Source organism: Somniosus microcephalus, chromosome 27 (assembly GCF_052327205.1).
Source record: "Somniosus microcephalus isolate GS21.2 chromosome 27, FLI_Smic_1.0, whole genome shotgun sequence".
NCBI classification, from domain to species: Eukaryota; Metazoa; Chordata; class Chondrichthyes; order Squaliformes; family Somniosidae; genus Somniosus; species Somniosus microcephalus.
Window position 1 is genome coordinate 24,611,510 of NC_141013.1, and position 17,829 is coordinate 24,629,338.

The 17,829-nt window shown below is 43.9% G+C and overlaps 1 protein-coding gene across 3 annotated transcripts in view; it reads right to left on the reverse strand.

Moving 5' to 3' along the window:
- Positions 1-17,829, reverse strand: part of cgnl1 (cingulin-like 1) — a 151,321-nt gene that overhangs the window by 96,226 nt on the left and 37,266 nt on the right. For all 3 annotated transcript variants that reach the window (XM_085968723.1, XM_085968725.1, XM_085968726.1), the window contains exons 3-7: positions 15,391-15,470; positions 7,267-7,375; positions 2,627-2,746; positions 2,395-2,543; positions 674-815 (exon numbers count right to left, since the gene is read on the reverse strand). In XM_085968723.1, the coding sequence (XP_085824849.1) occupies positions 674-815; positions 2,395-2,543; positions 2,627-2,746; positions 7,267-7,375; positions 15,391-15,470 (600 nt within the window). The remainder of the gene's footprint in view (positions 1-673; positions 816-2,394; positions 2,544-2,626; positions 2,747-7,266; positions 7,376-15,390; positions 15,471-17,829) is intronic.

Consider the following 17,829-nt stretch of genomic DNA (forward strand, 5'->3'; position numbering starts at 1 on the left):
ACAATTTGCACCACTTTCGCCGCCCGTAAAAGGAAGCACTCTGATTTGCAGAGGATTTTATAAATGGTGCATTCCATGTTGAAGGAACGACAAGGGTTGCCACTTAAACTGAAGATCCAATTTACTAACAATTTGGATCAGAGTACAACAAATAGACTGTTTGCATAGTGGTGCAACATACTTAAAGGGCCAAGGAGAGTTTAGGGGAGTACTTTTTAATTCCGAGTTTTCCCCTTTTTACAGAAGAAAGTGACAGTCTTGCACTAAACATCTCCATGTGTATTGGGGAGGATCTATTGCGAAAAGTGTGGGGTGGGGCGACTTCAAGCCTGAGTGTGGTTCTGGAGCTGCCTAATCCTGGATAACCTCTCAGCTGAGAAATCTGCATTCCCAGCTTGTAGTGCGGTCTCATTGTTTGGGCAGCTCCCAATTACTGAACTGGCCTAACAGGGAGGGAGACCCTACTCAAAGGATCTCCATGTTGGCAAGAAAAGTGAAGTAATTTGAAGTGTCACCATTATCTTCTTCTATAAAAGGGAAGGAGCCTTGGAAAAAGAAAGTTCAGACTTCCCCTTTAAAATTTTAGCATTTCAGTAAATGAAAAGGGAACTTGGCAAACAACTGAGTGCGGAGAGGGAGGAAAAGGCTGATCTTTGAATTTTTATCTACTTACCATAATCAAAGTCTCTTTTTCCTCTTCATTGTCAACACAGATTTTTGCACGATCGAGCTCGTCGTGCATTTCCGAGAGCTGGTCCTGCAAGTCTCTAATTTCACTCTGGTACTGCTCTTTTTCCATCTTCACTTGCACCAACCTGACGGAGAGAGAAATTCATCATTATCTTCTTTCTTCCTCTCCTCGACCCCCCCACCCCGCTTTACATCACTGTGTTACACATTACATGCTTTTAGGAAAATATATGAACAATCAAGAAATGTTTTGTAATTCACTATTTAAAAATCCTGCTGTTACAAGTAATTTTATGTCACTAGTTAACAGCACAGCACAAACTATAGTGGCCAAAAAGGGAAAAAAACAAACACATTGGATAATTGGAAGAGGATTAAATGCAGTAATCCAATCACAGAATTAAGATGGCATCATCTGAACCACTCAAATGAATTTGCGGCTTGTAATTGTCTTTCATTCAGCTAGTACCCTCTGTATCTAAAATTATATTGGAGGTTTTACATCTTATTTTAATGAGCATTATTTCTGCATAATATTCTCTAGTAGCATAGGCAGTGGTGACTCTTCAGCATCCTGTCCAAGTGTCCTTTCTTCATGCGTGAAACTGAACAGTGAGTGTTGGTGTATTACTCAATAATGGTTGCCATTACAGCAGTGTCACTATCCTCACATGCACCAGCGCAATTCCTGCATAACTCAATGGGAACGCTGGCCAATATTTCCTTTCCCTAGCAAGGAGGCTTGTTGGGGCCTACCATAGCACCATCATTCCTGCCTTTGTTAGGCTAACTAACTGTAGCAGAAACCAGGGAAACACTTAGTCTTCCACCACATGGGACACTTATCAACTGAACCGTTAGTAGAGGGGTGGAGCACAAAAGTCATCTTTTTAGTAACATCCATGCAAGTCACATCAGTTTCTAAGTCCCACTCCTGCGATCACAGAACATTAATAAATTGCATGAAGATATGACATATACATCAGATTCTACAAATGTCCATGAAAAATAAATCCAATGAACTAACATTAACACTTTGTACCTAAGAAATGGGACAAAGAAGATTGACTAGACTGAATCTGAAGCCTAGGTCCTTGATCTCTGAGAAAGAGCAAATAGAGCCAAGTTATGTTTTCATTGGAAAAGGAAGATGAAGGAGGAAGAGATCGGACTATATTCAAAATGATGAAAGAGATTGATGAGAGAGAAGCCAATCATTTCTTTGTTCAGAGCCAGAAACAAAGAACTGATGTTGGCGACAAGCTCAGGAACCCGCACGTTAAATGCATTTAGAATTCAACTTTTTATATTAGAATTGTAAATGTATAAAACAAAATGCAGCAAAGCACGGTGTAAAAACATTCTAAGTGTAAGGCTTGACACGAGGGCAAGAGGTAGATGGAGCTGCCCGTCTTAAACATAGAAAGAGCTGAACAGATTCCTATCCTGTCTACATTTTCAGGCTCTACACAAGAATACTGTACTTTGAGTCAATGCCAAGTGCTAAGTTCATGTTTAAGCAGAACAATAATTTGACAATTAACATTTTTTAGTTTCATTCTAGAATACAAATATTTTGTTCCATTGTGATTTTTTAATGGCTGGGTAATTACTTTTCTAATTGCTGTTTTAAAATATACTTCCTTCTATTAGAAAATTCTTCTGGTTTCAAAAAATCTCAAGAAACCAAACCTGTCTACTTACTCTTCAAGTTGGTTTCGAAGCTCTTTATCAGTTTTTGCTAGCTGCTCCCTTAAACGATTGTTTTCTTCCAAATTCTTTTCCATTTCTTGCTGTAGATTTTTGAGATCAGCTTTGGTCCTATCTTTTTGTTCCTTAGTACTCTGCTGTTTCTGAAACATAAGTGCCAGTTGTCAGTTAATGTCTTTGACATCTCAAATAATGCAACAAAAATCCATAAAGTTACTGACAATACCAGAGTTTCTTCATCCAGTTTTTTTTGCAGTTGATCTGCTTTCTTTCCCATTTCAACTGCATTCTTTTCAAGCTCATTTTTTTTCTCCAACAGTGCTTTGAATTCGGAAGAAATGTCACCCTGAAAGTCAAGCATTAATGAACATAAGTACATTTGTTCAGTTTCAAAACTATAAATTCCTCTAACCACACTCATTAGAATATCACATGAGCCATTCTGATTGTAACTGTTAATTAGTAACAAAGGAAAAGAAACTCAACAACACGAAAAATGCTTAGAAAAAAATCAGAACTATCCACAAATATTAGCACAACTCTTTACCAGGTAGGGATTCCCTGCCCCATGACAGCAAGGTCCAGGTGCAAGTTAAGCCTGTGGCAGATAAGATATGTGTTCTTCAGAAACTCCTCGGCATCGAATGCAAGGGCTTCCTCCAGCAAGGTCCAGGACCGAACTGTGAGGTGAATTTGTGGCAAAAAAGGAAATGCTACAGGGAAGGAGGTGGTGGCCTACAATGACCTGTCACTGATTACCCTGAGGGGGGAGTCAGCCCCACTGTAGCCATGCCTCTTTGCCAAACCCCTCGTATATAGATCTTGATGAACCAGTGGGTGATGAGTAAGCTTGGTATGTGACACTGGATGCAAACATCAAGAACATAAAAGTGGTTGGCAAGCTGCCTTGCGCAAGTGTTTCCAGCGCACCGAAAATAAATGTACGTTGTATAACTGATGAGGAAACTTAAACTTTGGATAACTGCTGCTGGAAGATAATACCTGGAGGCTAAGTATTAGAATGCACATATGTATATCCAGGACAGGGTTGCAGAGAGGCAAGCAGTTGCTGCTGCGGAAGCTCTGCACCTCTAAAGGATGGAACCACAGTTCAATGAGTTATGTTTTGCATTGTTGTGATTAGAAGGATGATGGCAATGCATTCTCACATTTTATAACAAGTTGTGCTGCCAATCATGTCACTCGTGAGGAGCTCTAGGTATTTGCTGCCCACTTGCTCGGAGCTCAAATTTGTTATACAACGACCAATTATCCTCCGTTTGGGGAAGTGGAGGGGAAAGAAGGTAAGCAGGGTCTGTCTGAGGTTGAAGTGGCCATTGAAAGTTTTGGACCGTCAACCCTCTGTAACAGACCTGGTAATCTGATACCAGAGGCAGCCAGGTCCACAGTACTTGGATCACTTGGAGGAGCAGACCCGTCGCTAGAGGCTAGGATTCCTCCCACTCGGCTGCAGATAGCCTTGGAAGCCAATGTGTAGGGTTGCCCTTATTAGACAAGAGGTGGGTAGCCTCTCAGTGGTCTGTGCTGGTAAGCTGCACGGTATTAGCTGGTTGAACTCCAACAGTACCCCTGTGCAAGCTTAGAGGTCCTTAAGCTTTGGCTCTGCCAACCTGTGTCCAAGATAAATGGGGCATATCCTTAAGGAAGAATGCACACATTCCATATCAAGCAAATAGTAACTATACCTCTGTATAATTCTCAGTAGATTAGCTTCGATACTCAAACATGGTGATTGAATTTCACATGTCAGACACCCAGGTGACAAAAAAACATTTCCCAGATGGCCAGGTTGAGGGTGACAACACTTGCTTCCAATGAATAGCACATGAACATTTTATGTTGCTGTTTTTTTGTCCTTGGTGTCCAGAAGGAAACCTAAAGCTGCAACATTCAGCATGCATTGTTCCAAGTCTCCTTTGGTCATCCCAATCTGTGCATTAATTGAAGAAGTGCTTTCAGAAGTCCAGCAATGTCACGCTGAAGCAACCAAATACGAAGTATGTAACAGCTAGGGATGGCATTTCCGCCAAATACCCTCCGAGTGCCCTTATTTGATCAGACCAGATCCAAATACAGACTAAGTTTGGATCCAAGCATATGACCGTCTTTGTTAATTTCTGACCTGTGACAAAAACAGCACAGCATACTGACTTGTTTTTGGTTTTGCACAAGTCTAGCTATAATACAAGCTGGTTCCATGAATGGACTACAAAATCTTTAATGCAATTAATGAAGGCAAATTGTACTTCCATTGTAGGTTATTTCTAAGTTGCTGACAGGAAATGTATATGACGACTAGTATTGTACAGCTAAACTGTAAAATGGTCCCTTTAATTCAGTATCACATTGTGGTGGAAATACCTCAACATTGTTCACATACTGCTTCTTTCGGGTTCAATTCCCAGTCTATGTTGAGTTAACTAACCTTAGCTAGGGTGGCAGTACAGGAGATATAATTTGCCTCAGTAACCTGAGCTAGGATGGGTCTCGCTGCTGATCACTATTCTACAACTCATGCTGCAAAGTGTTCCTTGTGGATTTTGGGTGGGGACAGAATCAGACTTGTCTCCGATACTCCCCACTGCCAACATTCACTGTCTAGGTTCCTATATCAAAAATGGCCACTTGGGCAGAGGGCACCTGGCATGCCTGGAGTCAACACCTTCAGGAGAGGAAGAGGAGAGAAAAAAGGGGATAAAATTAGAAAACAAAAGCAGTACATGCGATAAAATGTTAATCCCTAGAAAAATGACTTTAATCCTTCAGAAATCTAACACTGGGCCTAAATGGGTGACAGGTGTATGCTATGTGATGTTTTTACCTCGAGCAGTTTGGAAATGGAGCTGGATTTTAAGAGGCTTCCATGACCTAGAATCGTAGAACAGTAGAGCACAGAAGGAGGCCATTCGGCCCATCGAGTCGGTGCCGGCTCTTTCGAAGAGCAATCCAGTTAGTCCCACTCCCCCGCTCTTTCCCCATATCCCTGCAATTTTTTCTCCTTCAAGTATTTGTCCATTTCCCTTTTGAAGGCTACTATTGAATCTGTATTCACCACCCTATCAGGCAGTGCATTCCAAATCCTAATGCAAGATAGCCAATGGAGCCAAATTTACTAGAGTAAGCATAACTGGCCTGAAGTGTGAATTCTGCTTCTAATGCAACTAGAAAGAAACTGTTTCTAATGAGAGACAAAAGCAAAGATAATAACCTCAATAAAACACACACTCACAAATAAGGATCAACCTCAAAAACCACAATGTAAAACTACAATATAAAGGCAAATCTTTCTTTCTTAGTAAAATCGTCCTGCCTCCATATAATAGCTCAGGTGTCTAAACAGTGGTATGGTAACATGATTGGACCAAAACAGCAATAGGATAGGAATTGTAGTGAAAAATGCAAGCAAATTAAAGAAGCAGTAACAATAGAAATCTTTTGGGAATTTAGGATTCAAACTGTTTTTCACTTCTCTACTGAATTAAACCTGACTTCCTTACATTACACAAGCAGCAGCCTGGGAATGACTGTAACTACTGTTACACACTATTTATGGCATACCGTGTTAGAAAGTGCAACGTAACAGCTTGCTAAATTTTTTAATTTTTTTTATTTATTTATTTATTTTAAACACTACAGCGGTTCACTTATCAATTCATGCAAGATGCATTCAAGTATAAGGAATTCAAGTACCCGCAGCCTGCACTGCTGCTGCATTGGATTGGAAAAATAAAACTGATCTTTTGTCTGACTGCATTCCAGGGCAGCATACAGAATCACAGAAACCCCACAGTGCAGATAGAGGCCATTTCGGCCCATCGAGCCTGCACCGACACATATCCCACCTGATCCCCGTAACCCCTACACCAACACATATCCCACCCTATCCCCGTAACCCCACGTATTTAATCCCCCTAACACTAAGGGTCAATTTATCATAGCCAATCAACCTAACCCGCACATCTTTGGACTGTGGGAGGAAACCGGAGCAAACCCACGCAAACACGGGGAGAATGTGCAAACTCCACACAGACAGTCGCCCGAGGCCGGATTCGAACCCGGGTCCCTGGCGCTGTGATGCAACAGTGCTAACCACTATGCCACCGTACTTAGCTTCTAGTTCCTGTTGGAAACAAAAGCCATGCATGATTCTAGAATGTTTATAACAGATTTTTATATTTCAAAAAGGAATTGCGACATTAAAAAGTCAGATTTATTTTTCAAACTGACCTATATTTTATAAGTACAGAGTATTTGGGAATTTTAGCCTACTTTAAGCTCTGTACTATGGTTGACATGCCATTTTGTGTTACAAATCATGGCATAATCGTGTGGCAAACACCTGTAAACCGTATAATGGCAACAGGGTGCAGTTAGTGCCGTTTCTTAAAAGTTCATTATAAGGTTCATCAATTAATCAACTGTAGAGATTTAGGTTTTCTATAAGTGTGACTTTTTAACTCTTCTAGAGCAGGAGTCCCAAACAGTCAGCTTCGATGTTTGCTTAACATCACCTACTGCTACATGTGAAATGGCATTTATTTGTTTGTTATGTTGAGCGAGAGATTGGGAAATGCAATACTGTCTACCTAGTCATAATAAGCACATTTAAACTTCAATTTGTCACATTTTATACAATAGAATGTGTCCTGCCCAACATTTCTCCCTCATCCAACACGGATTAACTGGGCATTTATCACAATTGACTGCTGCACTTCAGAAAGAATAAATGTAACTTCTTTAACTTCTGCAAGAAAATGTTAATATTACAAACAAATGGCAGGTAGATTTGATCGACCGTGAAAGGTTAAGAGGTAATTACTTAACATGTCACAAAAATGAACTCACTTTTTTGTCCTTTTGCCCTTCCACGCTGACTGCACTCTTTGATTTTAAGGTCTGAATTTTTTCAAATACCAAATTGACTTTCTTTTTTGTGGCGGCATCATCATGACTCCTGAAGAAAAGACAAAGCTTATTTAACAGTTCTCATCAATAGTCTCTTAATTGGTTTGGACAACAGCCCAAATTATCAACCCAGTGCCTCAGATAGTAATTCATCAGGGCTGGCATACTTAAGAGTGAATGAAGTTGGGGAAAGCAAATAATTGTTAAAAAGTAATTGTTACATTATTCAGTCAGATTTCGATGTCTTGAGGTATCTTTATGTCTTCCTACTGTCTCAGCACAACAAAACAATCTAAATCATAAGGTTTATTTGATGAAGTAGTCATGTAGTTCAGCCAAAATATTGCTCCAGTGGCATTGGCATTACACTGGAGATGAAAAATAAATCTTGTGAGATTTAAAGTTAATTTATCAAAATGAGGCAAGCTATAGAGGGTATTAGAAGTATTGGCAAATGGCTGTGATATTAACAATCACAAGCCAATGTTATTGTTCTCAGAAAATGAGGTTTTACATTGTTACGGTATTGTACCAATGATAAATTCCAACTATAATGCTGATACTGATGAAAACATACAATAAATGATTTATATACTGTACAATACGAATGTTGATGACAGTGTAAATACACTATCTACAGAGCACAGCTTTCCCTGCAGAATTGAAAGATTAAAATATGCATTTAAAGAAAACTCCTTGACATTCTCACCTGGTGTTTGTTTTCTAATCTGTATTTAATGGAATCATTTTATAATGCTTTAAAACCTTGGATTATTTACTGTGAGTGCAGATTTAAAGTTTTGATAAATTTCAACAACAACTTTTTCAGTGACAAGTTCTTCACAAGACAGAATGGCACACCTGCTCCAATGGCACACCTGCTCCAATGGCACACCTGCTCCAATGCTCCGACTATTCCAATTCCCTCCTGGCCGGAATCTTCCACTCTTCATAAGCTTGAGCTCATCCAAAACTCTGCTGCCCGCACCCTAACTCGCACCAAGTCCCGTTCACACATCACACCTGTGCTCACTGATCTACACTGACTCACAGTCCACCAGCTCCTCAAATTTAAAATTCCCATCTTCGTGTTCAATTCCCTCCATGACCTCGCCCCTCCCTATCTCTGTAACCTCCTCCAGCTCCACAAACCTCCGAGAACTCAGCGTTCCTCTAACTCTTACCTCTTGCGCATCCCCGACTTCTTTCGCCCCACTATTGGCAACCTGTGTCTTCAGCTGCCTAGGCCCTAATCTCTGGAATTCCCTCCGTAAACCTCTCTGCCTGTCCACCTCTCTCTCCTTCTTTAAGGCACTCCTTAAAACCTACCTCTTATGACCAGGTTTTTGGTCACTTGTTCTAAGGGTTCCTTCTTCAGTTCAGTGTCAATTTCTTTGTCTGATTACACTCTTGTGAAGTGCCTTGGGATGTTAAAGGCACTATATAAATGCAAGTTGTTGTTCCTTTAACACATTTGGATTGTCACTTACAATTAGACTACTTATTATTTCCTCCTCCCTTTCCAAAACTTTCCTGCAGTTATTAGTATGATTATAAAAGCCTTCTTTTTCACCTTAGTGGCACAAATTATAATATAATGGGTAGTTTGCACAGCAAAGAGGTGAACATTGTCAAAATACTTAAGCAAGAAGCTCCGACACTAAAAGTTAAGCATATAAATACATAATTATTGTGGCCTGGATTTTGCGGTAGGAATAACATGGTGCTCACTTATTATGTAGTAAATCGGATAGCAAGCGGTGGAATGCACTTCAAAACAGGATTCTATCTTCAGGAGGGAGAGGAACACTGGGTATTTCACAAATTTCTACCCTTTTGGAGGCTTACTGTAAGGAACAAAGGCCTAAAAATTCAGTATCACCACGTTTGGGGCGCTACAGCCGGGCGTTCGCTAAATTTAGCGCCCGGCGCAACTTAGCGCCACCTTCGCCGAAACTGAGTTGCATCGCCCCAAGAGGTTGCTGCTGCACTAAAGCAGGAGATGCACGACTATCATAAGGCACTAAGCCGGCGAGCCGAGGCGCCAACACAGAGGGCGGGCGCAGCGCAGGTGCGGCGAGTTGCTGATTGAAGGCAGACATGCTGGCGCCGGTCAGCTCTTAAAGGGGGAGGGTCGACTTGTTTGGCTGCCATGCCCTGCACACTGCAGCCCTGAAGCAAGGCCTGACCATTGCTGGTTCATCAGTTCTACGCCCTGGACCATGGGGAAGCCCGCTATTCTTCCAAATCCCATTGCACGCTCTTGCTGCTTGTCCAGGGTCATGGGGAAGGAGATGTATTGACGTCTCCTTCTGAAAAGGGCATTGGTCACCTGGCGGATGCAGCAATGTACCGCGAACTGGGAGATGTTGGCAATGTCCCCAGTAGCGGATTGGAAGGAGCCGGTGGCATAGAAGTTGAGAGCCACCATCACACCTTCACTGCCACCGATAGAGACGTCCGTTGTCGCAGTACATCGGCGAGACCATGCAGACACTGCGACAACGGATGAACGGACACCGCGCAACAATCGCCAGGCAGGAGTGTTCCCTCCCAGTCGGGGAACACTTCAGCAGACAAGGACATTCAGCCTCCGATCTTCGGGTAAGCATTCTCCAAGGCGGCCTTCGAGACACACGACAACGCAAAATCGTCGAGCAGAAACTGAATGCCAAGTTCCGTACCCATGAGGATGGCCTCAACCGGGATCTTGGGTTCATGTCACGCTACATGTAACCCCACCTGACGTAGGGTCATCCAGACTCGAGTCGTCGTTGGCTTGTTCTCTCCACACAGATGCGGCCGGATCTGCTGTGATTTCCAGCAAAAAAAATGTTTTTTGTCTGTTTTTTTGTTTTTCTTACAGTCCCCAGCATCTGCAACATTTGACCCCTTGTAACCCCACCTCATTGTTCTTTGATGTAATGTTTTCCTGACTGACCTGTTTGGACACCATTTACACCTTTGATTGCTGTGATTATCTCTCTGCCGAGGTGTGATAAATGGCAGTTAGATAGATTACCTGTAAACATCTGACATTATTCTATGACTATATAAGCTGTGTTTTTATGCATCTCTCCACTTCACCTGACGAAGGAGCAGCGCTCCGAAAGTTTGAGATTTCAAATAAAGCTGTTGGACTATAACCTGGTGTTGTGTGATTTCTTAAAATTAGGTGATCTAGGTAGGATTCTTTACTGGAAAACTTGCATGCACTTAAATCGGGTTGAAAGTAGAAAAGATGCAGAACATAACAAAACCTGTTCAATTTTTTTTTTAAAAAGAGGGTTACGCCAACGGCTTTACATATAAATGTGCTAGATGGAGTGGGTCGGAGCCAAACACTTTGGCTGCGATTTTCTCGATCGATGCGGCTTGGGAGCGGGTCAGGTGGCTTCCAGGTTCATGTCCCGCCCCCAACGACATCCAGCCCACAGAGTGATTTTATGTCAACTGGCCTTGTTAAGCCCGCCCTGCGGGCTTGCTGGCCAATCAAGACGAAGCCGGTCAGATGATGTCATTTGATGACGCGTCATCTGCCGGTTTTTTTTTTAAAGGGACCACACACAATTTTTTTGACAGCTGATTTCTCGGTGTTTGACAGCATTGAGGTGCTGCAAACACTGACAATCACTGTACAAAGGTGAGCTCTTGCACCCAGGCTCTCCAGTGACTCCCTCCTTAGGCTAGAACAGATGGCAGCTGCAGGTGAGGTTACAGAAGCGATCTGTCACTGGTGAGAGAGGTTCTCCCAATGAGGTGGGACTAGACATACAATTCAAAACTTGTTACCTACAGAAAAGTCTAAGGGGGAGAAATTCGGTAACGCCCCGTTTGGGGCGCAATTATCGGCCGGGCGCAAAGTTTAGCACCTGGCGCTAATTATCGACTCCGACTGCAAACTTGGCTTCTATCGCCCCTGGATGTGATTGGAGCGCTAAATCAGGTGCTACACACCTCTCTTAAGGCGCTAACGCCGAGGAGTGAGGCGCTACCTCAGAGCACTGGCGAAGCTCATGTGATGTCAGTCAGCAATGGAACACAGACACACTGGCGCTGGCCAGTTCTTAAAGGGGAGAGTCGATCCTGCTCTCCGTCCACACCCTGCTCATTGCAGCTTTGAATCTCGGCTTGGAGACACCTGTACATCAATTCTGCTGGAAAGAACAATGGAGAGGCCAAGGGAAAGAGCTCAGAGTGCAGCCCCTACAGTCTCTTCTAAATCGATGCAAGGAAGGTCAAATCAAAATGAACCTGCAAAGTGCTGCTCAGTACCCAAAACTCCTTCACACAGCGTTGAATCTCTCCACAAGTGTCTCTCTCTCTCTCTCTCTCAGAATGCGTGGTGCAAAAATGTCGCCGGCTAAAAAAGGCAGGAAGCAGTCACCTTTAAATAACGCTCCCCAGTCCCTTCCCGACTGCAAAATGTTCCCCTCAACCTGTCGTTGCTAGCGGCAGGCAGAAAGGCAAGGGGCGCCACTCAACATCCAGTCCGGGGCGTCGCACGCTTGACTAACGTCACGATCTGCGGGCGCAGGAGATCGTGGTGGTAGTGTTTAGCACTGCCGCAAAATGTCTGGTCAATATCACAAATGGCGCAAACATCGTTGCGCCCGGGTGCTAGTTGCTTTGCGCCCTATTAGCGCCCTACAGGAGGCGCAAAGCAACCGAATTTTTCGCCCAATATGCTTTAAAAGTGAATTTCCCAACATTTTCTTACTTCTGAAGCTCACCAGTGCACCATTGGATCCTTCACACCACTTCTGCAGCTGTCATCAATGCAGAAACATTACAACAGACTCACAACACGCCACACAACACTGCTGTATGCCTCAGAGACATGGACCATGTACAGCAGGCACCTCAAAGCACTGGAGAGATATCACCAACGCTGCCTCCGCAAGATCCTGCAAATCCATTGGCAGGATAGGCGCACCAACGTCAGTGTTCTTGCTCAGGCCAACATCCCCAGCATCGAAGCTCTGACCACGCTCAATCAGCTCCGATGGACGGGTCACATTGTCCGCATGCCCGATACGAGACTCCCAAAACAAGCGCTCTACTCAGAGCTCCGGCACAGCAAGAGAGCCCCAGGTGGGCAGAGGAAATGCTTCAAGGACACCCTCAAAGCCTCCTTGAAAAAGTGCAACATCCCCACCGACACCTGGGAATCCCTGGCCCAAGACTGCACAAAGTGGAGGAGAAGCATCCGGGAAGGCGCCGAACACCTCGAGTCTCTTCGCCGGGAGCAAGCGGAAGCCAAGCGCAAGCAGCGCACATCAACCCAAGCACCCCACCCACCCGCCCCTTCAACCACTGTCTGCCCCACCTGTGACAGAGACTGTAGGTCTCGCATTGGACTCATCAGTCACCTGAGAACTCATTTTTAACGTGGAAGCAAGTCACCCTCGGTTCCGAGGGACTGCCTAAGAAAAGAAGACACTTACCTGGTGTGGTGTCCGGGCGTCGGGAAGCCCGAAGTAGAAGTGTCAAAATTGAAAAAGAAAAGAGCCTGTTAACGACCTTTAGCAGGCAGTTAAGTGGCTATAATCCTCTTCCCGCCGCTAGGTGTCGGGTCCCTGCGCAAATCGGGGACCCAACACTTGGGAAGATTGATTGGAGGCGGGTTGATAGCGGGTTTCCTGTCCGCTGTCAATCTTTGTGATTTTGCCGGAGGTCCCGCCTCCAAACCCGCCCCCCCGAGCGCCGGCAAAATTCCGGCCTCTATGTATCAAGATCTCAGGTTGGTGCTGAGTTAGTTGCTCTCAGTAAGGGCAGCAGCTGAGTCACTACACTTTACCTCAGCATCGCTGGGTTATGTGCAGGTGAAGAAGAAAAAAAAAAATCAGCCAAGGTTCCTACTCTTGATTGCTTTACAGTTTTCTCAGTTTTCTCCGACTGTTGCCGGAAAGTGCAGGTGTATGGATATTGATTGAACTGATGCACTGTAATCAAATTATCTGCCAAGACTCACTGTCAATAAATGGAGACCTGAGTGAGGTATTAGAGGGCTGTCAGCCATTGGGGAACTATACCCTACCATCAGGCCCTGCCTTCAAGAGAGGAGTGGAGGGAGGAGGGAAAACATTGAGCTGGATGATCATTCAGCAGTGAATTTGGTTTGTGAGTAGCCAAATCAGTATTTCACTTTAATACTGGGTTGAGTTTCCATTTAAATCAGTTTTGCTAATTCCACTTTAAAGCCATCAAAATGTTTAAAAATTAAATACAAATGTTTTAGTATATATATTTAGTATATAACAAAAAAAAACTGCAGGTGTAATACAAGTTTGCAATAGAAGTGTAGAGTCTACTGTTCAGCCTCAGACAGTGGCCGGGGAGAGGGATGGAGTCAGTGGCTAGGGAAAGGAGGTTGTGGCGGGGACCTCATCCCGATATTTAGTTGGAGGAAATTTCTGCTCATCCAGTCCTGAATGTCAGACAAGCAGTGTGACAAATCAGAAACAGTGGAGGGGTTGAGAGAGGTGATGGTGAGGTAGAGTGGAGTGTCATCAGTGTACATGAGGAACCTGACGTCGTGTTTTTGGATGACATTGGCGAGAGGCAGCATGTAGATGAGAAATAGGAGAGGGCGAAGGATGGATCCTTGGGGAATTCCAGAGGCAACGGTGCGGGAAGAAAAGCCATTGCAGTTGATTCTCTGGCTACGACTGGATACACAAGATTGGAACCAGGCGAGGCCAGTCCCACCCAGCTGGACAGCGGAGGAGAGGCGTTGGAGGAGGATAGTGTGGTTAACAGTGTCGAAGGCTACAGGTAGGTCGAGAAGGATGACGAGTGATAATTTACCACAGTCACAGAGGATGTCATTTGTGACTTTGATAAGGGCCGTTTCAATATAGTGGCGGGGGCAGAAACCTGATTGGAGGGATTCAAACATAGAATCGAGGGAAAGATGGGCGCGGATTTGGGAGGCGACAACACATTCACGCACTTTGGAGAGGAAAGGGAGGCTGGAGATGGGGCTGTAGTTTGCAAGGACAGAGGGGTTAAGAGTGGGTTCTTTGAGGAGAGGTGTGATGACAGCAGATTAAAAGGGGAGGGGTACTGTACCTGAGGAGAGGGAACGGTTAACATCAGCTAACGGGGGGCCGGGAAGGGAAGTGGAGTCCTCAGTGGCCTGATGGGAGTTGGGTCTCGGGGGCAGGAGGTGGGTCTCGGGGGCAGGAGGTGGGTCTCGGGGGCAGGAGGTGGGTCTCGGGAGCAGGAGGTGGGTCTCGGGAGCAGGAGGTGGGTCTCGGGAGCAGGAGGTGGGTCTCGGGAGCAGGAGGTGGGTCTCGGGAGCAGGAGGTGGGTCTCATGGACAAGATGAGCTCAGATAGGAGATAGAAGAGAAATGAGAGAAAGATGCGAGTTCAGGGCTAGGGCAAGGGGGAACTGCATTATCAGGAGTAGACTGTATTGAGAATTTCCATTTCACAGAAACTTAAACTCTTCTGTGCATTTGAATAAATACACTACTAAATATACAGCTACAACCCTTCGGCTAAAATGTGTAAATGGAATAGGTTTAGCTGTAAGCTAATTAAATAATTCACACTGGATTCAATGGACACAAAGCAAAATTCTGCTCCCTCATTAAGCATTCACATTTAAGTCAACGTGCTGAATCTCCCTTGACACTTCTAAGATAAGTGCTTGTGTATTATTGAATAATTAATATTTAAGCAGAGGAAGCTCACAGGCACAATGCACAAATAAATCGAAAAACAATTCCCCACACACAATAGACACATTTATAATGGTGATTAGGAATTTCCAAACTGTTGAATATTTCTTCAGTCCCCGGTTTGTTTTATTTGTGTAACACAAAGCACTCCAAGGATTAAACAGTATAGCATAAAATCTCCCTAGATCTGGGGGGGAAAAAAATCAACCAAAGCAGGCTTAATGTCAACACCTATTGAGTTCTATTTTTAAAATGATTCCTCTTAAACTTTAATGACTTCTGAAAAGTGTAGACTTAATAAGCTTTTAAACATCGATTAGACAACAGGTGCAACTCATATGTAACCCAATATTTGCTTTGTTTGGGATACTAACCCCACTTTAAGATAGTTGTAAAGGATCTGTTTTGCTGTCTCCTCAGTCGTTTGTTGGTCTTTCAAAAGGTCAGGAGTTACCTAAAAATGTTTGAAAAAAATTTAAAATATAATTACGTTGGTATGCTATTAAAACACACTTACCTTTATTTTTAAATTCAGCCGGTGAACTAAATAACCCTTAGATAATATCACTATGCTTATATTTCATCTACTTCAAGACTGTAATTACAGTTTCAGCTCAAGTGATTTGAGAAAGTTTTGTATAATATGTATTAGGTCAACTCTCCTTTACAACCCAACTGTTCCTGCCATCCCACTAAATGTTTTTGCCTTTTGCCCAAATAAAAATCAAGCACGTTAAAAAATATTTTAACAATAGCCCAGAAATTCCAGCCGACAAAAATGCTGTCACCTTTTGGGAGAAACGGAGTGAGGAGAGACCCAGGAACTCGGCATTTGCTGTCCGCTCCGTGTGCCATGCTAACTTGCTGATCTGGTTATTTGTCAGCGGTGCACTGTAGCGCAAATTGGCCAAGATCTCCTTTACAAAGGCTAATTGCATCCAAATTGGCAGATATTGGGGGGGGGGGGGGAGCGCGGGGTTGGTCTTGTAAGGTTCCTGCATCTCACTCAGCTCTCCCATTTAAGGCCAACAAAGTTGGAAGAGATCCCTTAAAGCTCCACTACTCATTTATTTTGCTACTGTTGAATTGTAATTCTGATAGAGAGAAGCACTGAAAGCAATCCCTAAGAATTTCATGGAAGAGGTCAAACAACAACAAGGGATACCAGAGATAAGATTGGTCACACTCACCATTATGTCACCAACTGTATCTACTGCTATCTGGCAATGCCAGAGGAGAACTGCCTCTGCAGGCTGAGGGTCAGTCATCTATTGCAAAGAGACTTGCAGCCAACCCCCAGCATTGGGACAGCTTTGCCAGTAGCAGTCAAGATCACCACCTTCCTTCCTCCCATTGCCAGGCCACCGCGGGAAATCAGCCGCACCAGCCAATTTACTGTGCACAGATGTATCAAATAGGTGACTGTGCATCGTTTAGCAAACTAACTTTTTCCATCTCTTTTCCCATTGAATAGCAACAGCAGCATGACAGGCTGCCCAATTTCCCCATACTAAAGGATTTCCCAAAGTACAGAGGGACACTAATGCCATCCATGTGGCCATCTGAGCTCCCCAAGTATAATACAAGACCTACACGAACAGAGTATGCTCTCCTACACATCTCCTCAAGTCATCTGGCTTGATATTGATGCAGGAATGAGTAATATGCCAGGCCATGAGGTTACAGATTGTGGTGGCATACAATTCTGCCATGATAATGACCCACAGCCCCTCATAGATGCCCAGTTTTGAGCTGCTAGATCCATTCATAACCTATCCCACATAGCATGGTGGTAGTGCCGCATGACACGATGGAGGGTGTCCTCAGTGTGAAGACGGGACTTGGTCTCCACGAGGACTGTGCATTGGTCACTTCTGCCAACATTGCCATGGACCGACACATCTGGGACAGGTAGATTGGTCAAGATCGAAGTCAAGTAGGTTATTCCCTGGCTCTCGCCATCTGCTGCAAGCCCAGGCTGGCAGCTATGCCTTAAAGGACTTGGCAAACTCGGTCAGTGGTGGTGCTACCGAGCCACTCTTGGGGATGGAACATTTAAGTCCCCCACTCAGAATACATTCTGTGCCTTTGCTATCCTCAGTGCTTTCTCCCAGTGGTGTTCAACATGGAGGAGTACTGATTCATCACCGGACAGATTTGTTTTTCCAACAATGTGACGCTTCGAGGGCACCTTCACTCGCATCAGCTTTTTATTTCCAGATTTTTTTTTAATGGATTCAAATTCTCGAACTGCCATAGTGGCATTCACATTCTCTGGATTATTAATCCAGTAACACAACCACTACGCTACCATACCCAGATATTTAGATAGAGCTCCCACATTAAAATGTCTGAAAGTTCTTTGAAGTAACTGTTATTACAGAAGTAAAATTTAAAGTTGTGCTCTTTAAATACGAATAAACTACAGAGTTTTTCTAGTGAAACTGACATCTCACGTTATTATAGTTATTGTAGCTCACGTGAGTGATTTAACTGAATTTCATCCTTCAACCAAAACCTAAGAATGGGTGGGATCATGTAGACAATAGTTGCTCCAGATTTTCTCCCTTCTATCCAATAGGCAATATGTTCTTTACATGCACCAGCAACCCTCCGGTAACATTCCCAAACGGCTTCTCCTCACATGTGAATCTAGACAATAAGTGCCATTAACTTGCTCAAAGGGAAGAGGAAAAATCGCCACTGAGCCCATGGTTGCCCCCAGACACACTTTCCATCATGCCCCACTAGGAAACAATCAGGAGTGGGAAACATAGCCAAGTTTTATTCCTTCCCCCCTCCCCGAGCGCAGG